Source organism: Podarcis vaucheri (assembly GCF_965113315.1).
Source record: "Podarcis vaucheri genome assembly, chromosome: 11".
NCBI classification, from domain to species: domain Eukaryota; kingdom Metazoa; phylum Chordata; class Lepidosauria; order Squamata; family Lacertidae; genus Podarcis; species Podarcis vaucheri.
This window is the reverse complement of record NC_138749.1, coordinates 45,258,958-45,285,295: the sequence shown is the minus strand read 5'-3', so window position 1 is coordinate 45,285,295 and position 26,338 is coordinate 45,258,958. Positions and strand designations below refer to the sequence as shown.

At 42.4% G+C, this 26,338-nt stretch overlaps 1 protein-coding gene and 1 long non-coding RNA gene across 2 annotated transcripts in view; one reads left to right on the top strand and one right to left on the bottom strand.

Annotated features, from left to right (window-relative positions):
- The window catches only part of LOC309514504, a 30,170-nt gene extending 16,085 nt beyond the window's left edge, over window positions 1-14,085 (bottom strand). The window contains exon 1 of the long non-coding RNA XR_014212016.1: window positions 13,874-14,085. This is a non-coding gene — a long non-coding RNA (uncharacterized lncRNA). The remainder of the gene's footprint in view (window positions 1-13,873) is intronic.
- Window positions 14,086-14,253: 168 nt separating this feature from the next.
- On the top strand, window positions 14,254-20,327 carry TMED7 (transmembrane p24 trafficking protein 7). The gene is made up of 4 exons (XM_082191663.1): window positions 14,254-14,388; window positions 14,480-14,696; window positions 17,338-17,583; window positions 18,249-20,327. The coding sequence occupies exons 2-4, from the start codon at window positions 14,508-14,510 to the stop codon at window positions 18,483-18,485; spliced, it is 672 nt and encodes a 223-aa protein (XP_082047789.1). The 5' UTR covers window positions 14,254-14,388; window positions 14,480-14,507; the 3' UTR covers window positions 18,486-20,327.
- The last annotated feature ends 6,011 nt before the right edge of the window (window positions 20,328-26,338 follow it).

Genomic DNA, 26,338 nt, shown 5'->3' with positions numbered 1-26,338 from the left:
CTCAGCAAATCATGAGGTAAAAGGGCTTGCTCTGTAGTTTCCCTGTCTAAAGATAAAAGATTCCCTTCTGGATGTGTGACCCTACAAACTGACCAGGCAATACAGGTGACCTTATTTTGGAAAGATCTGGCAGCTGTCACGGCCAAGCAGGACATTTATTAATAATACATATACAGTATTATTAATTTTCAATCTAAATTTATATTTCACACATCCTCCAAGGAGCTCATTGTGGCATACAAATTGGTTCTTCCCTCTCACAAGGTCACAGTTTTGTAGCTGTGTAAAGATTTGGACGTGAGTCTTCTCGGTTCTAAACTGACCTTCTGCTATATCACACTGACTCCTAATGACTGGAGCAAGCATCTTAAGACATTATGCTCTTGCTTTCACTGTTTGTGGTTGTTTCTGGCTGGTAACTACTTGGTGTGCTGAATCATGCTACAATGTTTGTGAGAGACTATAGAGACTGCTATACAAAGAGAATCCATAATTTTCCAGAGTCAATATGTTAACTGACCTTGGAGGGTTGTATCTTTCCTGCCTTATCTAGTGCAGTAAAATCTCCAGAAATAGTCCTGCCCCGATGCACTAAACAGAACCACAGTAGGGCTCAGAGGTTTCAACTCCCTCAGTTATGTTCTGTATGGCATTATGGAAGCAAGAGTTACTAAGGAAAGTAACAGAGTACTCTTTATTCAAAGTTTACATAATAGTTTTTTGTTTTTGTTTTTGTTTTTGTTTTTGTTTTGTTTTTTTTAATGACTAACAGATCCTGGGCCAAGCCAGTTTTTCAACTTCTGCATAAAGATGCAAGTGATAACAAATTGGAGGCTTCATATGACTATCTTCAGGGTAACTATTGCTATTGTAGAATACTGCAATGTCCCTAGTAGAAACAAGCTATGGGAATTGGTTTTCCATAAGCTTATCTTGCTATAATTTTAACGGTAGATCCGTTCACACGGGAGTCATTTTTCAAGTTATCAGCATAGAAATGCAGCTTTCGTTGCTGTCACATGGCAAAAGAAGGCACCATCTATTCAATTATAAGATTAAAAGGTTATGCTAGTAGTCATAAACTTTCTAAGGGCTTTGAGGCCTGGAATGTTATGTTTGTTTTTGTATGGTGTACTTAGTTCTTTTCGGCTTAGCTTCTCTGCATTTTTATACAGTGGTGCCTCTGGTTACGAACTTAATTAGTTCCAGAGGTCTGTTCCTAACCTGAAACCGTTCTTAACCTGAGGAACCACTATAGCTAATGGGGCCTCCTGCCGCCGCCGCGTGATTTATGTTCTCATCCTGAGGTTAAGTTCTTAACCTACTTCTGGGTTAGCGGAGTCTGTAACCTGAAGTGTTTGTAACCTGAGGTACTACTGTGTTGCTTTGAGATTGTGTGTGTGTAATGAAATGATGTAAGCTGCCATGGTTAAGGCATATACATTGAAAAGGTGGTATGTAAATTTTCAAATGAATTAGTAAAACCAAGATCTGGACTGTACCACCATAGACTAGTTGTAGGTTCACATGACAGAATATTGCCTTATGCAGGAGGGTGGGGAACCTAGACATAGAAAGCTACCCTGTCAGGGAGAAGGTTGGACTAGAATCACTCTTGCTGATATGCTAAATTCCTGTGTGTGGGGAACCCTTGGGTGAAATGGATGTGAACCCCCACCTACAATGTGAAGAGGTTCACCACTGCTGTTTGTTGCAACTAGACTAGAGAGGACACTCTTTTGTCTATCCTCAGAGTTACAGTGGGGCATAAAAGAAGAAAAGGAAGAAGCCTCTGATATGTTTCACAGAGCCTATCCAAGGCAGGGGTCAGCAAACCTTTTCAGCAGGGGGCCGGTCCACTGTCCCTCAGACCTTGTGGGGGGCTGGACTATATTTTTTTGTGGGGGGGGATGAACGAATTCCTATGCCACACAAATAACCCAGAGATGCATTTTAAATAAAAGGACACATTCTACTTATGTAAAAACACGCTGATTCCCGGACCGTCTGCGGGCTGGATTTAGAAGGCGATTGGGCTGGATCCGGCCCTTGGGCCTTAGTTTGCCTACCCATGATATAAGGCTTTAAACAGGAGTTGGGAACCTATTTCAACCTTTTGCTTTCCATTATCACCAAACCTCTGTGGTAACATGCCAGTGGTAGTTGGCTAGTAGCCACTAATAGCCACAACCTCCATGAATTTGTCTTAATTCTCTTTTAAATCCATCCAAGCTAGTGGCCATCACTGCCTCCTCTGTAACTATATCCTGAGTGACTTTCTTTGTTTTGTCCTGAATTTTCCAACATTCAACTTCATATATCTCCAAGCTCTAGTATTATGAGGGACCAAAAAAAATCATTGTCTGTTTTCTCAACACCATGCATTATTTTATAAACTTCTATTTCAGACTATCAAAACCAACTTCTTAGGTGGGTGTTACAAGAAAATTCATGAAAGACAGTGCTTCTGGATCTGTGTATACCAGATAGTAGGGGTCATCATTCATTATATGTTATATTGCAAGTTTTACAAAATTCCAAAGGCAAAATATTTAAAGAAAATTCAAGAGCCAACCACCACTCACAGTGACGTTGATAAAATAAAACATCTGATGTCTAGTGTAGCTAAGCCTGTTATGTTTAGCTAAGTTTGCAGTAAAAGCTTCCCAACTCAGGAAAACCTAGGAGTTTAGCCTTGTGACCTGAAATATATGGTATGCCATACTTGCATGTATATTTTATGCATTATATGTGTTTTATTACATGTATTTTATTATGCTGTTTTCATGGTACTGTAGCTGTATTAGTTTGTTGCAGTAAAACCAATGATGTATCTTGTGGTACCTTACAGAATACACAAATTTATTGTGATGTGAGTGTTCACAATTTAAAATCTACTTCATTAGCTGCAAGATCACATCTCATTAAGTGGGCTCTAGTCCACAAAAGCTTATGCCATATTGAATTTGTTCCTGTTAGGTGCCACAGGACTTTTGGGGTTGTCAATATTTTGTGGGAATGAGTCAAATGCATAACGGGAAATTTAAGTTCACACAATTAAAGTGGATTAAATTGCTTTGTCACCCTAAACATTCACTTTAAAAAAGAAATTAACTTTTTGCAGTTAGGAAAATGACTTATAAATGCACTGAAATGTGTAGTAACAATGAATAATAGAAAGATTATAAGCACTCTGCAAAGAAATCAGGATGAATGCAGATTGTTGTATAATCATCCCACAAACAAACCAGAACAAATGCTCCATAAAGACTAGACATAGTCTAATCTCTGTGTAAGCTTTGTGCAAGCAAATCAAAGTGAATGCTCAATAAACAGGTTGACTGGGAGAGCCCTTTGGCATTGTCATCCTTTCCCTGGCAGGTGTCAGTGGGAGTTCTCCACTGCTCAGGTTAATAGCAGGGAGCGGATTTTAACTGGGGTTGCTGTTGGGGAGGAAAATGTTAAATTAACCTCCCTATTTGCTGCAGTCCTAATGAAAACTGGCCCCTGCATCTTTTTAGTAAACAAAGGGGGGAGCACTTAATGAATTTTCTAAGTTGCATTTACTTTCATGGGCTCTGTCTCCATTGGGACATCTTCACTGCTTCCATCCAGTCCTGAACATCCTGCCTAATTCCTGAACTTCTGAATCATGACTCCTGAATGGTGTGTCTTCTGCCAAGCCTTTACCACTGCTTGCCTGAATAAACACTTTTTTTTACTTACTTTACTTTTTTACTTACACATAAGAGGCTTTGTGTATGTTGTATCTTTTTAGTAAACAAAGGGGGGGAGCACTTAATGAATTTTCTAAGTTGCATTTACTTTCATGGGCTCTGTCTCCATTGGGACATCTTCACTGCTTCCATCCAGTCCTGAACATCCTGCCTAATTCCTGAACTTCTGAATCATGACTCCTGAATGGTGTGTCTTCTGCCAAGCCTTTACCACTGCTTGCCTGAATAAACACTTTTTTTTACTTACTTTACTTTTTTACTTACACATAAGAGGCTTTGTGTATGTTGTAGCATCACATGCAGTCTAGCCTAAGCAGGATCGCTCCCTTTAAGAGAGATAACACAATAATACAATCCTATGCCTATTTACTTGGAAGGAAGTCCCTCCCAGGTCAGTTGAACTTACTGCCTGTAACTATATGTAGGACTGAGCCTAAGCACACAGAACTTTTCAGAAGCAAAGGCTAGCTAACTGGGCAGAAAAATACTTTTCCACGATATCGAAAGCGAATGTTCGTGCTGTTTTAGTTGACAGAGCCCAAATACTAATAATTTCCAAAACATTTAATGCAATGGTTTAGATACAAAGAAACATGAGTGGAAGTGGAGAATATAGTGTTATTCCATGGACTCTTACAAAACTGCCAAAGTTTCTCAAAATAGCACCACCATTCTTAGGGGTAGTATTACAGAATGAGAAACAAGGAGAATAAGGAAAATATATACAGGCTGGAGTAGGCTATTAGAAGGGCTTGAGGGGGGAAAATAATTTCTTCTTTTTCTAGGTCAGAACCAATCCTGCCATGAGCAGAAGCAGCTTCCGAGTAGCACAGGGGTGGCCAACTCCCAAGAGACTGTGATCTACTCACAGAGTTAAAAACTGGCAGTGATCTACCGCCTTTTTTGGGGTTCAGGTCAAAGTTCTTGAGTTTTTTCAGGGAGGAGGTAAAATGTTGAGCTCTTTCTAGGGGAATCACAGTTGTTCAGCTTCTTTGGGGGGAGCCAATGATCTACCAGTGATCTACCGCAGACGTCCAGTGATCTACCGGTAGTTCACAATCTACCTGTTGGACACGCCTGCAGTAGTATTATTGCATAAAAGGGTAAAGGGACCTCTGATCATTAGGTCCACTTGCAAACGACTTTGGGGTTGCGGCTCTCATCTCGCTTTACTGGCCGAGGGAGCCGGTGTACAGCTTCCGGGTCCTGTGGCCAGCATGACTAAGCTGCTTCTGGTGAACCAGAGCAGTGCATGGAAACACCGTTTACTTTCCCGCCGGAGTGGTACCTATTTATCTACTTGCACTTTGTGCTTTTGAACTGCTAGGCTGGCAGGAGCAGGGACCAAGCAATGGGAGCTCACCCCATCGTGGGTATTCGAACCGCCGACCTTCTGACTGGCAAGCCCTAGGCTCTGTGGTTTAGCATATTTGGATATAATCATTATCTTTGTGCCAGAATACCTGAAGATTATTTTTTTCCTGTTTTTGTTCTTTTGCTTAAGAAAGCAGTCTACTTGATAAAAGGGTCATAGATTAAATTTTAAGGGCCTGAGGATAGACTCATCAGATATAATTTTAAACCAGGTTGTTTCTAGGGGCACAACAGATTTAAAAAACAAAACAAAAAAAGCCTTAGATTATTTTTTTTTAAAGAGCACAGATGTTCATCTACCCTGATGGACAGAGGAAGATTTGGCTTCAGAACAGAGTGGTCCTGCTAGATTATACGGTAATGCAAGCACAAGTTTTGCGTCAGTCCAACAAAAAGATGTGACTAGACACAGTAACTGTCCTGGGGTTAATACGTGCCTAAGCTCATAGTGCAAATATGGGCAATCATTTGATCAAGTATAGCAAACAAAGCTTAGCAACAGCTGTGCTTACAGCACAGCGGTCAGCTCCCCAAATCAGTTTGCACAAGAGTCGGGTAGCTCAAATCCCGCAGTTGACCCAGAAAGACCTGGCTATGGAAAGCAGTGACCCTTCCAGATGGGTGTCCGTTGTGGGATTAATGTCCACCATACATACAATTTTTTGCAGTCCCCATACACCACCTTTGGTATCAAAATGCCAGCCTATATATAACCCAAATTTCCCCTTACCAAAGGAAATCCACTAAGTAAAAAACATCCTGCTGCCAATGTGAGATTGGCAATATTTCAGTGACCCATTTGCAAATTAAGCAATCCCTGGTGGTCAGACATACTAGTACAAACTCTGGGCCAGTTTTTACTTTGAGTTTCTTAAGATTCCTGGAGTAAAACATATTTTTCTAGCTTTTATTATATAGCTCTTTAAATGCGAATTAGTTTTTCCTCTTTTTTAAAATCTGGGAAGATACTCCTTATCAGAATTGAGTCCCAAGTTGCTAAGGACTTTATATCCTCATAACAAAATCCTGAATCAGTAGCTCAGTAACAGTGAGTGTTGTGGTTTAAGGTGGTCATATATCCCTTCTCATTGCCTCCCACAGCAACCAGGCTTCAGCATTCTGCACCCTAAATCAGCTGCCTGAGCTGACTACCTCACTCTGCCTAATGACAGAACTGGTCCTGGTGCCAAGTCTCTCCATATATTAATATTTAAAGGATACTTTAACAATGAGCCAAATATTAGTCCTTTATTATTCTCCCCCCTCACCATTTATAACAACTGATGGATTAGGAATCACATTGAAATCTGACAAATTTGAATTGGGTTGAGTGAATCTTACAGTAGTAAAAGGAAAGAACAAGTAGAATGGTGTTTCAGCAGCAGCTAGCAAGCCAGCTAATATGTATGTGCCTCTTACTGTCTGGAAGTGAGAGGTGATTATGCAGATATAAAAAAATGGGGCTTCAATTTCTCAAGGTTTCCTGAGGGTCAATGCCACACTGCTGCAAGGTTCATCAGCTACATAGAAAGGGGACATTGCTTAGTAGCTAAATAAACACCAGCATGAATGGAGCTTTTGTGTATGCTTCTGTTGTGTGTGCCTTGGAAAGTATACAGAGCAGAAACAAAACATCTTTTGACAGAAAGAGGAAAAACAAAGCTGAAATTCTTAACTATCCATGCCTAGCTAAAAAATTGACACACAAGTTCTGCATTTAGGCAGACATTCAAGGATTTGATTATCTTTAGGGTTTTTTAAAACTGTGTTTTAAAATCATATCAGAAAATGTGTTTTAAAATCATATCAGAAAATGTAGGTAGATTAATTTTTCCTTGTAAGAGTGGCTCTGAACATTGCAGATGTTCAAGCTCAAAAGACTGGAAATTCAGAAAATAAGATAGAAAATCACCAGTCATGTTTGTTTGGTCAATTATCTACAGAGGTTTCTCAGACAAGAGCTAGGCTAGTAGAAGACAAAGCAACATAAGAATTTCAAAAGTCTATATAAGAGCTGGCACACCTTTGTTCTGGGTCCTCCTCCTCTCTCCTGAATGTGGGGGGAGACCCTGTTGCAACTGTTTTAATTAAGATCAGGCTTACTAGCTGCTTTGCTTCTCAATATTCTCTGGTTGGCCTCTGTTATTTTCTCCTACCAATAGGGAACCCACTTAAGGACTCTATACGGGCTCTTGGAAAGGGAAAAAGGGCAGATTTTGTTTACAACGAAGTGATGAATGAAAAAAAGTAAATTAATTGACTCATTGATTCATATAGAAAAATAGTAAAAACCATCTTATACACATGATCACAACACTTGAAGATGAGGGAATATAAACTAAACCAGTTTGGGTTGTTTTGAAAACTATCTTAAACAAAGGTTTTAGAATAATCAGTTTAGAATAATAACCTAAATCTTAACGTGACAGATTAGCAATAGAATGAGGGCAGGAGGACTCCCAAAATATATCAGCTTTCACCGTCTAGAATTTCTATAATGCCTTACTAAGTATCCTTTTACACGCAATCCCTCCCCTCCATATTTTGGGGTAGTTCAAACCTCTTCATTGTGCATTAACAGAGCAGAAGCACAAGAAGGTGAGTGGAAAGACTGCAGGCACATACTTTTAATAATAAAAAAATAAATCAGCCTGTATTTAAGAAAATTTGAGTTTACATGGTATTTGAAAGAAAAAGCCAGAAAAGTTCAACAACAAAAAGCATAAAACATAAGAGTAGCCATGCAAGTTCTCACATTGCCTGAGCTCTGATGTTTGTCTGGCTAGGAGATAGTACATACTTTGTTTCACTGAATGTCTCTCTGAGGTATGGAAGTGAGAGCTGGACCATAAAGAAGGCTGATAGTCGTAGAATTGATGCTTTTGAGTTATGGTGCCAGAGGAGACTCTTGAGAGTCCCATGGACTGCAAGAAGATCAAACCTATTCATTCTGAAGGAAATCAGCCCTGAGTGCTCACTGGAAGGACAGATCCTGAAGCTGAAGCTCCAATACTTTGGCCACCTCATGAGAATAGAAGACTCCTCGAAAAGACCCTGATGCTGGGAAAGATTGAGGGCCCAAGGAGAAGGGGACAACGGAGAACGAGATGGTTGGACAGTGTTCTCGAAGCTACCAACCAAACTGAGTTTTACCAAACTGCAGGAGGCGGTGGAAGACAGGAGTACCTGGCATGCTCTGGTCCATGGGGTCACGAAGAGTCAGGCATGACTAAATGACTAAACAACAACAAACATCAACAAATTGTGATGATAACTACCGGTACTTAATTCCGAATCCAGGTCACAGGCTCACCCTATTCACACAGAGACACCCTTAAGACAGGATTTGTGAACAATGAGACAATGGGGAGGTTTTTCCATTTCCTTCCTCCTTGCAGAGAAATATTTGAGGTGACTTAAAGATTCAAAATGGCTTTAGGACTGTTTTCCTGTACTGTTTCCAGACATGTGGTTTGTTTGTTTGTTTGTTTGTTTGTTTGTTTATGTGTTTGCCTTGTACAGTAATGAACATTTATTTTGTATAAATAAGACCTTAAAATTCCTCTAACAGAGGAGAAGCAGAGTGGAGGTTCATTCCTTCTGGCAAGCTGAAAAGCCTGGCTGATGGAATATTCAACATGCTGAAGTCTTTCCATACCTGTTATCTTTACTTATCCAACAGAATTCAAAAAGAGGAAGGGATTGTCTTCTTGTGAGTGAAAGACTAATGCTCAAAGGAAATGGCACATTCAAACTACCATATTTTTCGCCCTATAGGACACACTTTTTCCCCTCCAAAAATGAAGGGGAAATGTGTGTGCATCCTATGGAGCAAATGCAGGCTTTCGCTGAAGCCTGGAGAGCGAGAGGGGTCGGTGCGCACCGACCCCTCTCGCTCTCCAGGCTTCAGGAAGCTATCCACAAGCCTTGGGAGCCCGCGGGAGTTCCCGCCGGGCTCCCAAGGCTTGCGGACAGCAGCCTGCAGCCGGAAACCTGGGGAGCGCAGCAGAGTGCGCCCCGGGCTTCGGGCATATATCCGCAAGCCTGGGGAAACCGGCGGGAGTTCCGACCCCTCTCGCTCTCCAGGCTTCAGGAAGCTATCCGCAAGCCTAGGGAGGGAACTCCCTCCCTAGGGAACTCCCGCCGGTTCCTCCCTAGGGAACTCCCTCAGGGAACTTCTGCTGGTCTCCCCAGGCTTGCGGATATCTGCTCGAAGCCCGCGCCTGGGGGGCAAAATAGCAGCCAGCCCTGCGGATTCCAGCCCCACGCCTGGGGGAGGGGAATAATTTTTTTCTTCTTTATTCCCCTCCCCCAAACTAGGTGTGGGCCGGTGCACCCTATAGGGCGAAAAATACGGTATGTCCAAGCACAGGCTGTTTCCAGTAGGGTTTTAGGCCTCAAATATAGAGACAGTCATTAGTTTACCAGAATTTAAAATCCAGGTAATTCCCTTAAAACTTCCTCCTTTCTAAGGACTATGGCAATTGTCAGAATGCTTTGAAAAGATGCAACAGACAGCAATCACATTCATACTAGCTTGAAAAAAAGATAGAAGGCTATTCAAGATACTGTACCCAATTGTATCCATTACAAGATACCCAATTGTAAACATTAATCCAAACAGATTCAACAAAAGGCAATCAAATATTGAAAATTAATTACAAAAACTTCTTTGGAGCTAAGTCCCCTACTAACATCCACACAATATTTCTCATTACAAGGAACAAACAGTTCTAGTCCACACTTGTGTATGATCATGCAGGCTGTTCATTCATTTCAAGCTCAGGGAACATCAAAAACAAAATACCATCCTACTCTGTTTATTTCCAGAATGGAATGTATCTGAGTCTTAATTCTAGATCACTAAATTCCTCTTGAAGTGTGTATACAAAAACTTCCTCAAGTGACTCAACAAGGTTATTCATACAAATGAACACATATTATTGTCACAAATCAGTGCTTACGTAGCCAGCGTCTGCTACAACCAGGCTTTCCCCCCTCCCTGCCTCCAGAGCTTGAAAAGAAAAAAAACCCTATAGCTTTTCTTGCTTTTTATCACCAAAGTAGACAGAATAATTTTTAAAAGGAACTCGACAGGTTGTATTATGCCTTCTTCCACCAGATCTACTTCCACTGATTTGAGGAACATGGATACAAATCTTCAAAATCTGTAGATTATGCAAGTGCAACAAAGGAGTATTTGTCCAATACGTAAATGTCCCTTATTGTGCTAACAATCCCTTCTTGGTGGTTGGGGCTGCCAAAATGTTTTATACCATCATAATTACCTGTGACATAGCTACCTGATAGGAATAACTTTTTTATTCCCTGGAATTTTACACCTTCCTGTGGTGCTCTGTCTATTTTCTGAGAGATGTTCTTACTAGCATATTATCCCACCTTAGCTCACAAAAACATTATTTGAGTATAACCAGAATTTTAAAAGAATATGTTTTATTTTCAATATTTATAAGGAACTAGACTTTGGAAAACTACAGTGGAACCTCGTGTTATGTACTGTCCTCCTTGCAAACGCTTTGGGTTATGAGCTCCGCTAACCCCGAAGTAGATGCTTCCGGTTGCGAAATTTGCCCAGGATGCGAGCGGAAACCGCGTGCCGGCAGCACAGCAGCAGGCGTCATTATGAGCGGTTTCAGCTTAAGAACGGACCTTCTGAACGAATTAATTTCCTAACGGGAGGTACCACTGTATTCTGATTCAACAGCTCCCTCTAGTGAATTACAGAAATTATGGCTTCAACTGAGAAGTTTACTTTTCAATATTTCATGTGTGCTTTTTCTGACCACCTTGTTAAGTGACTCCAAGATGGTGGCTTATTTTACAAAGGTCAGCAACTTTTGGAAAACCTTATCTGTGTACCTGAGACTGCAGTACTCATTTGCCTGGGAAAAAGTCTCATTGAAATAAATGGAACTTAAGTCTAAATAGACATGTATGTCTATTGCACTGAGACTTTGGTTACATACAAACCATACATTTAAAGCAGCCCCCATAAAGCACCCCCCCCATATATTCCCTACTGGAAATAGTATAGGCCTGGAGAGTTAAGAGCATTATTTTCCGTCTTTTATTGTTTGTTTGTTTGCTAAATATGTATACCTCCCTTCATCCGAAGATCACAAGGCAGCTCACAACATAAAAAATACAAAATGAGAATACAAAACACATAATAAAATAAAAACTAACACAAACCAACAACCTCCCTCCCTCCCTCACATATTTTTTATTGAATTAGCAGGGTAGGACTTTTACTGAACTTTGTGATTTGCAATTCTTATAGAAATTTTTAAAAAATTAAAAACTGGAAAGCTGATTAAATCAATGATTCAGGGAAAGGCTAGATGACCCTTGTGGTCCCTTCCAACTCTGCAATTCTATAATTCTATGAAATACTCTATACTCAACAACTGTTGGCTATGGGGCCGTAGGATTTGGCAGGCGCCCCACTACACTGACAGAACAAGAGATATTTTGTCACCATGACAGATACACCAGTGGAACACTCCATTGTCTGCTCTCTCAAGTACCCTGGAGTGTGATGTTGCCAGGGTGTTTGAGGAAGTCAAACGGAAGGAGGGAAGGAGGAAGCGGTGGAGAAATGTTAATGAAAATTATTGAGATGCTGCCTGGCAAGGTTGGCTTATTGTGCAAAACAGATGAGGGAGAAGGTTGGTTATGCAAGTTACCACCAGGAGAGAGACAGTCAAAAGGACTGGGCCTTGCAAGAGTCAGGCTATTGGTCCATGAAGGCTTCCCGGAGTTGTATGCTGGATTTAAACCAGAGATCCTCTGCATGCAAAATGTAAGGTGTTCCACCTGGCCAGGGCTCCTTAACGTGATCATGGCATCTTTGAGTAGTTTTTGGGCTGGGAGCAAGAGGGAGCAGGCACACTTCCCCCTTTTCCCCGGCGGGTCCTGAATTCCCATCTCCTGCCTTCTCAACTCTGTGCATATCTGTATTTCTCATTGTTGATTCTTCATCTGGCCCTTTCCCTTTGGCGGTGTGACCCCCCCCCCCAGTCTTCCCCTCCCTGGGTGGGATCAGAATCCTAGGGGTGATTTACATACACTTTGCAGGTACTCTGCCCAGGGAGCTTATGTGTAAGTTGTATTACATGGCCTCTCCTTCCTTCCAGATAGTTCTTGTGAGGAGCATAAGGGATTCAAACCTCTACCCACAGAGATAGCTGGAGACTTGCTATACTATGGGCATTGCTGGCTGTTTGCCTGGGAGTGATGACTTGAGAGTGCTCTGGCATCACTGTACATGCAACAATGCTGGGGGCATGTCCTTGTGGTGGACTCTTTTGTCGGCAGTACATCTCCTGATTGTTGAGCATTCACAGTCCATTGAGGGTTGCTGGGGCACTGCCTGCTATTTCATACCACTTTTTTATGTTTTGTGTTTCCCTCCTTATGTACCAAACTGAGCACACGTAGAATATGGTGGCCATCCTGGTGGAATTTCACCCCACCCCCCGCTCAGGTATAAATACAGTGGTGCCTCGCAAGACGAAATTAATCCGTTCCGCGAGTCTCTTCGTCTTGTGGTTTTTTCGTCTTGTGGTTTTTTCGTCTTGCGAAGCATGGCTATTAGCGGCTTAGCGGCTATTAACAGCTTAGTGGCTTTAAGAAAAAGGAAACAAACTCGCAAGACGTTTCGTCTTGCGAAGCAAGCCCATAGGGAAATTCGTCTTGCGGAACGACTCAAAAAACGGAAAACTCTTTCGTCTAGCAAGTTTTTCGTCTTGAGAGGCATTCGTCTTACGGGGCACCACTGTAGAGTAAAAGACTGCTTTATTCAGTAAAGGTTTTCCTGCCTCCCAGGTGATTTAAATTAATTGGCAAAGCCCAGTGGTATGGTTTTTTAACTGGAAAGTAACTATACTTGCAGGTTAACCAAGTGAGTTACTTCATCACACTAAATTCTTACCGTTTGTAGCTAAAAAAATGGATCATCTGCTTATTTTTTAAGAGAGATGCTTAGCAGAAAAAATGTCTGGATAACCTAACCAAGCAACAAGCAGTCTGTGCTCCTCGTATTATTAAATCATGAGCAGCAGAGTAACAATGCAGTAAGCTTTTGAATCAAGAGTTTCCTCAAGTGGTTTTAAGGTCTGCTGATTTGTTCTCAATGCTTCAGAAATCAGAGAGCGTTATAGAACTAGACAGGAAGCTTATAAACACTATGGCTTTTTCCCAAGAGGTGGCAGCAACTTCAAAATTAGTCCCTTGGGTATTCAGAGGAAATAAGAGTATCACTTTTCATCTTCATCAAGGACACTTATGACAGCAATTGCAATTTAATAAAAACCTAAGGGGTTGGGGTTTTTTTTTTAGAACGGGAGAAATTATTTTTTTATCTAGTGTTTTATCTTCACACCAGCGATTTGAATAGTGAGGGGTAGTGACCCTATTTTATTGCAAGGGTTGGCTAACTGAACTTAGTTTAAAGGATTTAATTTTTCATTGCTATTATCATTAGTGCAATGGGTTTTTTAAAAAAAAATTAAATAGTTTTATATAAAAAACATTGATTGTAAGTCACTGTGTGGACAGACATCTTTTGAATGTCAGCATATACTTAAAAAAAAATGAACCATGTGTGTCACCGTGAACTCCTTGGAGAAAAAGGTGGGGTATAAATGCAGAAAACGAATGAACGCTGAGGTAAAATAAAATTATTTTAAGTACATACATAAGTCAACAAACACCCAGTGAGTTCAATGGGACTTACTCACTGATTATATGTGCTTAGGCGTATCTGCCAGCGAAGAAAAAAGCGTTTACACACATCCAGGGTGAGGGGTGCGACTTCCACACGCCGCCCTTCGGCGCCTCTTTCTCCACCTCAACTGAGCACAGGCCGCCGCCGCCGCCTCTTTCCCGCTTCCCAGAAAACTCCCCCAGCCGCCCTATCGGCCGTCACCCGGCAACATCCAATCAGCGCCTCGCCTGGAAAGCGCCAATAAGAACGCCTCGCGGCTGGCGTGGACTCGTCCTAGCTCTCCTAGCTCCCTCAAGCCCCGCCCGCCTCTTTTGCCTAGTCCCCGCCCCCGCGCCCGACCACTCCCCGCCCCCTCCGCCTTCTCCCTTCAAAGAACACCACGTCTACAATTGACAACTCACCCGGAAGTTTCCGCTGCCGGAGCCAGGTCACTTCCGGGTCGTCGGCTCCGCTTCGTTCCCCTCCTTCTTTTTTTTCCTTCGGCCACGCCGCAGGTGGGAACCGGCTTACATCCGGCTCCCTTCGCAGGTGAGGTTGGGGTGCGACGCCCCCCTTCGCTAGGCCTCGGGCGAAGCCGACGCTTTGATCTCACTTTCCTTTCTCGCTTCTTGCTTTTCAGTTCACCCTTCAACGCTTGCGGCCGAGAGATGTTGCTGAGGAGCTGGCAGGGCCCCGGAGCCTCCCTCAGGCTGCCGGCTGCGGCGCTGCTGCTGCTGCTGCTCAACCTGGGCTGGTCTGTCCGCGCCTCGGAGATCACCTTCGAGTTGCCGGATAACGCCAAGCAGTGCTTCTATGAGGAGATCGTGCAGGGCACCAAGTGTACCCTGGAGTTCCAGGTAAGGGCGCCTCGCACAAGGGCCCTTGTCTCTTGTGAGAGCTGTCTTTTAGTTGCCTGCCTTTGGGTTATGCTAGAATACAGTAGTACCTCAGGTTAAGTACTTAACTCGTTCCAGAGGTCCGTTCTTAAACTGAGACTGTTCTTAACCTGAAGCACCACTTTAGCTAATGGGGCCTCCTGCTGCCGCCGCCGCTCCACCGGAGCATGATTTCTGTTCCCATCCTGAAGCAAAGTTCTTAACCCGAGGTACTATTTCTGGGTTAGCGGAGTCTGTAACCTGAAGCGCCTGTAACCTGAAGCGTATGTAACCTGAGGTACCACTGTAAGTGCTGTGGTGTAATTAGAGGCAGGTGTGGGTGGCGCTGTGGGTTAAACCACAGAGCATAGGGCTTACCAATCAGAAGGTAGGTGGTTCGAATCCCCGCGATGGGGTGAGCTCCCATTGCGCGGTCCCTGCTCCTGCCAACCTAGCAGTTCAAAAGCACGTCAAAGTGCAAGTAGATAAATAGGTACCACTCTGGCGCGAAGGTAAACGGCGTTTCTGTGTGCTGCTCTGGTTCTCCAGAAGCGGCTTAGTCATACTGGCCACATGACACGGCAGCTGTACACCGGCTCCCTCAGCCGATAAAGTGAGATGAGCACCGCAACCCCAGAGTCGGCCACGACTGGACCTAATGGTCAGAGGTCCCTTTACCTAGGCAGGCAATATTGTGATTTAAAATTACCCCCTAAAGCAGACACTGAAAAGCCAACGTGGAGCGGGGAGATCTACCTTCTTGTCTTCTTTTTTGCAGCTTTTTTTGTTTAGGTTCCTGCATTGCAAGGGGTGGACTAGATGAGCCTTGGGGACCCTTCCAATTCCATAATTCTGCGTTCCTGGCCGGAGGGGGGTGGGCGGGGCACAAATAGGGAATTCTTCCCTTTCTGCTGCTGCTTGTAAATGGCAACAGGTGGTTAAGGAACTCTCTTCCAGTTAACCGTGGTTTGGTTATTTCAGTTCTTGCATTTAACCTTCAAAAGAAGATAATATAAATGTTAACTGATATCTTTCCTTAAGAGAAATGTGATGTTTCAGTATCTCTCGTGTGTCTGTCTGTATCCACTCACCGTTTTATATTGTGCCTAAGGTTCTGTTTTATTTCTCTGTGTATGTTAATTTGTGAGTGCTCAGCCCTGAAAGGTAGCTATTAAGCAATTGAAATAAAAAAGGTGAAGTAATTGAAATAGTCAGATACTGTCTAAGATAACATGTTGAGATGTTTCAAAGTGAAGTTGTGGTCCTCTTGAGAGAAAAGAAAGGTCCAAGTTTATTTAAATGCTTGCATGAGTAAAGGGCATATAACGCCAACTGCCTGATGGAGTTTTCAGTGACTCCTTGGATCTCTCTGGTGCAGCTGCATCTGTTCAAAAGTAAACAGTAGCAATTTTTTGGCTTTCAAACCATCAAATCTGGTGTCCTTCAATACTTGCACTATGCTGTGCATAGAAAAGAGAATAATATAACTTATAACTTATTAAATAAGTTAGAGTTAGGTTAAAGGAATGCAGTATAACTTACAGGACTGAAATATATATACAACCAACTGTTACTCACATGGCCCAGTAAAATGCATCAATTGTTGGGTGTAATCCAATAAGAGCGTATGCGTTCTGGTGTGTTTCACACTTTTGACTACTTTCTGAAAACTAATGGGAAAGATTGCTACCATAAGTTATTTCTTTGTGTGCTGCCAAGGCAGAAACTTTGAAAGAATCAAGGAAGTTCAACATGTATTATTATTCCTGTTTTCTTTTTTAAGAAGCAGAGACATTGGAATATAAAACCTAAAGCCAGATTGCTACATTACTCCAGCTACCACTTCTCTGTAAAATGGCAATGAGATGGAGCAGTGGACAGCAGAGATCAGTAGTTAGGGGAGCGCTACTTAACCTTTAACCCCACTGCCCCCACTAGTGTTTCAGATTTTTGTTTCCATCTGAACCATGAGAATGAAACCCAGGGGTAGTGTGTCAAATAGTGTTTTCTGTTAAAGATGTTCACCAGGTGCGACCTAAAATGTCAAGCAATACATTTCTTTACCCAGCCTGAATGGTGAATCATCTCATCGTTAAATGGAAACAAAGGGAGCATTCCTTATTATGCAATCCGGCAACACCAGTTCTGTGAAGCCACAGAACACTGACCTATTTGACAACTTTAGATTGCCATGCTACCTACTTCCTCATTCCTTCCACTCGGCAAGGTAGTACAGTGTTGTGCTTCTGCAAATCCCCCCACCGCTGTTTGGGTTGAGCAATTTTAGACCGTTATTCCCATATATCGAATTGACTTTACTGAGAGAATGTTTCAAATAAAGAAGGTTTAGGAGAATAGTGTTAAAGCAGTAAAATAGGTACCACCTCACTGGTGTCTTCCGCGCATAGCTAATGTGTGGAATTAGTGTTATAAGTGGTCTCTTCTCTTGGCTCTCTTTATAGCTTAATACTCTTCCCATCCTGGAGCTGAACTGCCTTTAATAATTGTACCTGATGCTATGGGTTTCCCCCTTTCTTATGGAAGGATATTTTGCTAGGAAGGGTGATATGGCTGACTATTCTTTGTTCCATAGGTGATCACTATAGTTTTCTTTGTTCCATAGGTGATCACTGGAGGGCACTATGACGTTGACTGCCGCTTAGAAGATCCAGACGGCGTTGTGCTATACAAAGAGATGAAGAAACAATATGATAGCTTCACCTTTACCGCATCCAGAAATGGGACGTACAAGTTTTGTTTCAGCAACGAGTTTTCTACCTTTACACACAAAACAGTGTACTTCGACTTCCAGATTGGAGATGATCCGCCTCTGTTTCCTAGCGAAAACAGAGTTACTGCACTTACTCAGGTAGTTACGCAACTGAGTATAAATATAAATTTAGACTTTAATTCTCATACCACCAATTAGAATTTTGAGTTTTGCTGCCTTTGGAAGACTTGGGCATTTGTCATAGCTTTACCATGCATTCCTAAGCCAAAGCTATTCAAAAGTAAGTCCTTTTGAATTTAATGGCACTTATTTCCAGGTAAGTAGTTTTAGGATTCTGCAGCCTTAGTTATTCAACTGCTCCACTACTAAATAGTTGCTGTTTTTTTTTTTCCCAGCAAGAGGGTGAGGAGTTGGACCACTGGGGTAGGAAAGAAATTGCTGCACAATATCAACATACCCTAGTGCTACTCAAGAAATATTTACTGAAGAAATATTTACATTAAGATAAAATCAACAGTATAATTAATTTTAAGTGATGTAAAAATGGAGAACTGATTAAAATGGTTATACAGTAGTAAAATATGCAGGAACGAAAGACAAGCAAAATGAACCATGGAAGGAGAAGGGGGGAAGTCGTTGGGATATTTAACAGTATGTAAAATGTTTATTTTGAGATGTATAATTAAAATCTTAATAAAAATAGTTATATAAAATGAAGCTTAATGAGCTGAAAATGCAAAATCCTGTATACCTTTTTCAATAAAGAGTACTCATCAGTCCTCTTTCTTTCTTTCTGTATCTAGATGGAGTCGGCATGTGTTTCGATTCATGAAGCTCTAAAATCTGTCATAGATTCCCAGACTCATTTTCGGTTGAGAGAAGCACAAGGCCGCAGCAGAGCAGAAGACTTAAACACACGGGTGGCTTATTGGTCAGTAGGAGAAGCCATCATTCTTCTTGTAGTTAGCATTGGGCAGGTATTTCTTCTCAAAAGCTTCTTCTCAGACAAAAGAACCACCACAACTCGTGTTGGATCATAACTCATGTTGAGAACATGAGTTTGTAAAACCCACTGTTTGTAAAAATATATATGTATATATACTGTTCTTCAAATAATTTCTAGTTACAAAGCAATGAAACATGGGGAACATTTTTAAGTACCTTTGCCCTTCTTAAAGTTGCAGAACACATGCTCCCTAAAAGCTGTGAGAGAAAATAGCTTTTAATGTGTGATATATTGGTTTTCTCCTGCTGATATGTGCTGAGACATCTAAATTAAGGTTGCTTTTTAAAACAAAAATAAAAAACAACCTTTGAGACTACTTGGTAGGAGCACAGTGCTTTCAAGAAAATTCTTTGAATGATGATTTAGAAGATTGTCCATATTAAAAATGTGTGGCATTCAGATTTTTTTCAAGTTTGAAAAGTGGGGGAATATAAAGAAAAACAAATGTTGTTAACTATTGTCTCAGAGCCTTGTACTACACTGTTGTGATTTGCTATGGAAACTGGTCTCATTTTCTTGAAGAACCATTGGGGGGGGGGCGGGGGGAAGAATGTGTGTCTTCTTTTACAGTACTAAATTTTAGGCTGAGAATTCCAGGGCAACCAGTTCTCTGTACAATGCAAAAAGCTGTGTGGGTTGTTATTTTTTGAATTTATCTTTTTAAATTAAACAAATGAGGAGACTGTCTTGTAATTCTGGAAGCTGGGTCTTTGAGCTTGTGGAGCTGCTTCATTTTTTTGAAGATCTGAAAGAGAACAGGCTGTGTCACAAATAATCTATAGTCTGTCCGTACCACTTGGAAACAAGAAGAGTAAACTAAAGTGCACTGTGTTTAATATATTGTGACTCAAAGCCAGTCTTGTAATCTCTTTACTACTTGGGCAGTCCATGGGACCACGTTGGCCTAAATGGTTTGAGAATTGTAACCTAAAATAAGTGGCTTATCAAGCAACATATGCACAATGCTGGACATGATTGTATGACACCTGTGAAAGCTTATTACATTTGCCTATTAAAGAATCTAATTTTTTTTAAAAAAAAAACTCTTTCTTCTGGGTGTAATACAGTAATGTGACGCCTTGTCCTTGCTTCTACCACTTTGGAGTTAGAGGGCTGCATTGAGGTTAATGGGAGTTAGTTGCCAAATAGCTGGTATTCTTTCTGTATGCCTAACAGAGAACATCTTGCATACTCCTCTGTGTGTGCAAGGTTGCTTGAAACAACAGTAAAATGTGCAATCAAAGTGTAAGTAACATTATTACCCCAATCATACAATACATCTATTTGAAAGTAAACCTAATTGATTTCACCAGAATTTGCTTTCATGTATTTATATTTCCTATTGGAGAATAAGGTTTGTTAGAAAGGATAAAGATACGTGATTCCCAGTGTTTGTAAGCATATGAATACCACTAAGCTCAAAAGCTTACAAGCACAAAAATCTTATCTGTGTCGAATTGCCCTCTTATATAATGTTGACTCCCTCTACTTTACCATTGTAGATGTTAAGATATCAATCTTGGAAAAATACATGACAAAATCTCCTGTCTTTTAATGCTCTGTAAGAACAAAGACTATTGTCTTGAGTTTAAATGCTGATGTGGTATTAAAGGGAGGTGTGGATGTGATCTTAACACTGAGTGGTTCAACATCCAGTTTTTTAAGCTTCTTAGTTTGGTTAGTTACTGAAGCTGTTTGAAATGTCTACTTCACTACCACATAGTGTGCGGGTGTAGCTTTTTAGATACAACATTGATTGTGTATTAGTAGCAAGGAAGATCTCAGCGCTGTACTGGTTAAAGTCCTGCAGAAATAACTTGGTGTACAGTGTTTTGTCTCCCACTTGAGCTTGAGTAAAATAAATTTATTGACTGTACTTGTCTATTTCCTGCATCGAAACTCTACAATACTCTATTTCTGAAGACAGGCATCCTGAATACAGTTTTCATAATAGAACGCTGACTCATGCTGAAATCCAACAATTGCTACAGTTGTTAGTGAAACATATGTAAGAAACCCACACAGTGGAACAAGCAAAGACTGTTTGCAGGATCTGGCTGTAAATTGGGTGGAATCTTACAAAAATATATCTGTTGAAAACACAGTATGATACCCTTGTAAGTAGGCCAGCTGAGATCATTTCAGCCCCACTTGGTCCAGAAATGAGCCATTTACAACCACCTTGTTAACATGCACAAGATAGATGAATTTGAATAGTAGTCATCTAAAAATACTACAGTATTTATAAGTCTGCTATCTCCTGCTCTCTGATGTAAGCATGTGGTCTGAGTCTACACATGACTGCTGCCTAAAACACTTGCAGGTGCTCTTACCTAATAATAATTCGACAGCACTTGTGCTGCAGTTTCCACAGCAGGTTCAAGGTGAGCCCCACATTGAATTACTGTAACAAATCCTATCTTGAAGCCACTTGTTGACATCCATTCATCTTGTGATACCACGGAGTACGCCTCCAGGAGTTACAGTAAGTCAAATCACTGCATTAGCAGCACCAAAGTGACCTCCCCGGGGCACAAGCCTGGCCAGTGTGTATGGAAGTCCTGGCTTGTCTAGATGATAACAGCTCCCTTTCAGCCTCGCTGATGTGGTTGAAAGGAAAGCGCAGCAATACGTTTTGTGCCGGTTTGGCTGCAGGAGTTGCTAGAAAAATGTGTACAAGGCACCATCCAACCCTATTGGAGACTCCACTCCAAATTTGTGTAGCGGAGGTTTAGCATCAGAGTTTTTCTTCTCCTAGATGGGCTACCTTGCTGGGTTGATGAACTCTATCTGCCCCTTACTTCCCTCTACAAGCATGTGCAGAAACTACTTTCTTAACCATTGGACCCACTATTGGCCTCATCTGCTCAGTTGACCAGAGCCTGTTTTTGGATGCAGGAGAAGTCCCTAAGATTTGAGACCCATCAGCTGTCCTCAACTGGTTTAGCTGGCTAGTCTGGACCCAACCAGTCAAATCTGCTCTGCTAAATATAAGCAAAGAGGGAAAGAGGTCAAGACGTGATCAGGTATACAGCCAGAAGCACTCTGAGCCCATCATCAGGTCATATAAGCTGAAACCGATCTCTTGGAACTGCAGCAACCCATCACTTGGAACTGCAGCAACAGCAGAGGCAAGGTCACTCTGTAGTTGGCCAACTTGATTCTTAAAATGTCCAGCCAGTTAGTCACGGCAGCTCACTGAAGGCTCCAAGAGTCCTTCCCTCTATGGCAGTGGTTTTCAACCAGAGTGCCATGGCACCCTGGGGTGCCTTGAACCATGGTCAGGGTTGCAACGAGCAACACTGGCCTCTGTCCCTCTTTCTTTCCTTCCCTCCCTTCTGATGCCCTCTCGTGTCTCTGCCTCCCAAAGGCTTGCACAGCCTTTTGTTGCAGCAGCCCTGGTTACAATGTGCTCCCCAGGTGAATGGTGCCTCTGGGGCTGGCCAAGGGGTGCTGGTTGCCAGGAGCTGAGGTGGCCTTGGAGTAGGCAAGCAAGCAGGCAAGGGAACCCAGCCAGCCAGTCCGTCAGCCCTTGCTGTTGGGAATGGATAGACAAGTGGGAGGCTGGGCAGACAGGCAGGCACTGCGCCCGCCGGCCTTGTGCTTGCTGTGTGCAAGGCCTGCCTGGGAGCTGAGTGCCCAGTGCTGAAGGAGAGCCCAGCAGCACCCGCAGCTGCCTCCCGAGGTAAGGTGAAGGCCTCACGTTTGTCCAGTCTCTGTTAGGTCACTAAGGCTGGGGGAATCCTCTTCCCAGGCCACTAGGAGGCGGCGTGAGGAGGCACCTCTCTTTTGTGTGGGAAGGGCAGCTCAGAGACCAGGGACAATGGTAGCTACTGCCCAGAGGTCTCCCAAGGGAGAGAGGCGGAGGGAACACTCCATAAAGCATGAGGGGCTGCCGGCTATGTAGGCAAGGGGTGACATAACTGGCTCCTGAGTCCCACAGGGGTGCCTCAGAAAGAAAGTAGTTGCTCAAGGGAGCTGTGGACTCAAAAATGTTGAAAACCTCTGTTGTATGGAAATACATGGGAAAGTATTGTACAGTGGTACCTTGGTTCCCGAATGGCTTAGTTGTCTAACAAATCAGCTCCCAAACGCCACAAACCCAGAAGTGTTCCAGTTTGCAAATGTTTTTCAGAAGCCGAACGTCCAACGTGGCTTCTGTGGCTTCCAATTGAGTGTAGGAAGCTCCTGCAGCCAATTAGAAGCCATGCCTTGGTTATCAAACAGTTTCAGGAGTCGAACGGACTCCCAGAATGGATTAAGTTCAAGAACCAAGGTGCCACTGTATAGGGGACAAAATTCCACAATCTAGGGGCTGCCACCACTGAAATGAGGGTGGCAGAGCTACCAAGATCTTAGTACCCAAGAAGTCTGTAGAGAAGGAGGCAGTCTCATAGGTATTTGGAATGTAAGTCATTTAGGGCTTTAAACACCAGTCTGAGCACCTGAAATTGTGCCCCAAAATGAACTGGCAGCCAATGCATCTGTTTTAGAACAGGGGAACCCCACCAGTAATCTGGCTGCTGTGTTTGAAGCCAATTGAAGTTTCCAAGTCATCTTCAATTGCAGCCCAATGTAGACAACGTTACAATAATCTATGAGACTTACTTGATCCCTAAAAGGTTTCTAAACAACTTTTATTTAAAAACATACACAGTATATCCTATCAGATAGCATGCAAGAGCATTTTAGAAGTCATCTGCAGTGGTGGGATCAGTTGCACCTGAGTAAGAGTAGTGTGACTCAAAATGTGTTGGGTTTACTGCTCTTGGTACACCTTTGAAAACTCCTCTTTGTCATCCATTCCTGCAGTTCCTATCTTTCCTTCCTAGAACTAAAAATGAACTGATTTCAGCATCAGTTGACAGCTTTCATTTCCAATGGCTTTCCCTCACATTATTTTACCACAACAGAAATATTCCTTTAATGTATGTATTATTCATGTTATAATGGTGGCTTGAGTCAGAACCTACTACTATTACTACTATTACCACTGCCATTAACTACATGCTGTTTAGTGGTTGAATTAAGAAAAAAAACAAGCTCTGGCCAGAGGGTTACAAGAAGATGCCGAGACCACAAAGAAAGGGGAAGAGACACAGAAGCACAAGAGGAAGTGGGAAATTGTATATTTAGCAAATATTTGAAGAGAGGGAAACTCCATGCGTTGCCTTCTGGAAATAATGTGACACGACAGAGTGTGAAAATAGTTTTTATGTAAAATAAATGTGCTGTTGCAACTGAGGATGGGGCAGGGAGCCGGGGTCACAACAGAAACTTCTGCTTGAGAACTTCAACTGCTTGTGGTATAATGGTAATAAATAAATAGATAAATCAATACATGGAAAGTCATTGAACCAGTATGTGTCATAACAGAAATAAACTTCTATCTGTCAGTTGCTGAAGAGTAAGGATAGGGAATAAATATCAACACCATGCCTTTCACATGAACTAATCTGCTTGTACTGTATTGCCTGAAACCGAATGCTAAGTACAGTGACACACTGGTCTAATCCTGCATCCCCACATCCTGTATTTGAACAATTTAGGCTGCAATACTTAACTGGGGAGTAGGTCCCCTTGAATTCCATAGGATTTAATTTTGAGTAGGTGACAGCCACACCATACATTTACATGACAGTTACAATTCTCAGAGAGGTTTACCAATCAAATCCCTCTTCACACAGTCACTGGGAATTGTGGTTCTGTGGGGAAATAGGGCGTTTTCTATTAATTCTCAACACCCTTAACAAACTACAGCTCCCAGAATCCTTTGGAGGAAGCCATGAGTGTGGTTTTATAGTGCTTTAAAGGTGTGGTGTGAATGTGGCCTATAATGATTGTGCTGAAAGTGGCTTTTAATGATTCTACATAATGCAACTTTGATAACACAGCCTTACCAAACATGGATGGGAGCTTGTCATACATTTCCCTCTGTTTCACAATCCCAGGCAAGCAGCGCCTGTGAGCTTTATTGAGTCCCTAGTGAACCACCGTGCATGGCAGAATCTCCAAGTGTCCCTATTTTCCAGGGACAGTCCCGGATTTACAGAAACCGCCCGGTTTCTGATTTGATCCTGGAATGTTCTGCTTTTCCTTAGGACGTCCCTATTTCCATCAGAGAAATGTTGGAGGGTATGGAGTTATGCGACCCTCAAGCCAAGGAGATAAGTAACTATACCAGTGTTTTTCAACCTTTTTTGGGCAAAGGCACACTTGTTTCATGAAAAAAATCACGAGGCACACCACCACTGTGTGCGGAGAGGGAGATGTCAGAGCCCCGCTGCTCTCTATGGGGAATCGGATGAGAGCGGACCGCCTGTCTGCTCTCATCCAATCCCATCCGATCTGATCCCCACCCAGGACAGATGGAAAATAGGGTGGACACAGTCCGGCGCCCGCCTAGTAGGCGAAAATTTGACATTTATTTTTTTTTAAATCTTTCGAATTTTTCAATTTTTCCCACGGCACACCAGGCAACATCTGGTTGAAAAACACTGAACTATACAACCTTTAGAAGACATCTAGAGGCAGCCCTATATAGTTTTATTACGTTTTTATATTCAGTCATACCTCGGGTTACAGATGCTTCAGGTTGTATTTTTTCGGGTTGCAGACCGCTGAAACCTGGAAGTACCGGAACGGGTTACTTCCGGGTTTTAGCAGTTGCGCATGCGCAGAAGCGCCTAATCACAACCCACGCGTGCGCAGACGCGCCAGTTTGGGTCGCAGATGCTGCGGGTTGTGAACGTGCATCCCGCACGGATCATGTTTGCAACCCAAGCATCCACTATGTTGGAAGCCGCCCAGGGTGGCTGGGGCAAACCAATCAGATGGGCAGAGTATAATTAATAAAATTATTATTATTATGGAATAGGGTATCCGAATTTCATCTCACTTTCAGGCCGAGGGAGCCAGCGTTTGTCCACCGACAGCTTTCTGGGTCATGTGGCCAGCATGACTAAACCGCTTCTGGTACAATGGAACATCGCAACACGGGGATTCAAACCACCAACCTCCTGATCAGTAAGACCAAGAGGCTGAGTGGTTTAAACCACAGTGCCACCTGTGTGCCTCTGAAGGTCTAAGTACTCTACAGCCAGTGGTTCAAGACTGGAACCCTTGGAGCAGATTGGAGGAGCACATGTGGAGAGGAGAGAAACAGAAGTCCCACTGCACAGGCAGAAGTCATTGTGCTAAGGGGATCACTTTACTGGAAATTAGGTTTATTTGCTTTTCTGTCTGTTTTTTAAAAGAGACCATGAATGGTTAAAGAACTATAAAACTTAATGGGCAGTTATAGAAGGTAAGAGTGGCTCTTCTCGCACAAGTCTTCCCCATAAGACCGAGTGGGGGAAACCTGGGGCAAGTACCCTCTTAAAATGTGAGAGAAATTCTCACATGCTACAGAATGAGGTTATAGAATTTTGAGCTGGCAAAGTGAACTGTGCCACTTCAGGCCGCGGGTGGGAAATTCTGACTCCCTGAGAGTCAAAAGTTTGAGTATCAGAGGAAGCGGTTTTAGTCAAGCCCTCTTCCTCTTGTGCTAGGTTTCTATATGCAATGATATTTTCACATGGAGGAATACGCAAACATGCAATCTACCACCACCAACAGAATCTCGATGGTCTCAGAACTCTGCCAGCTTATTATGCTGGTATATACAGTATAGACAAGGTCAAAGTCATCACGCTAGTAAGACGACAAAACAAAATCAGGGAAGAAATTTGAAAACATAGAGTTCTGTTGCTGATTCAACTTTGGGGACTGGTCGTTTAAGTTGCATTGCTGGTTTATATACAACTTTAAAGTATTTTTTTGTGACACAGTTTTTTGTGATTTAAACTGCTGCGTGTTTTATTTCATTGGAAGCTGCTTTGAACATTG

Coding starts and splice junctions, on each gene's coding strand:
- TMED7 (XM_082191663.1), top strand. CDS start 14,508: ATGTTGCTGAGGAGCTGGCAGGGCCCCGGAGCCTCCCTCAGGCTGCCG. Junction 14,697..17,337: donor AGTGTACCCTGGAGTTCCAG/GTAAGGGCGCCT, acceptor TTTGTTCCATAG/GTGATCACTGGAGGGCACTA. Junction 17,584..18,248: donor GAGTTACTGCACTTACTCAG/GTAGTTACGCAA, acceptor TTCTGTATCTAG/ATGGAGTCGGCATGTGTTTC.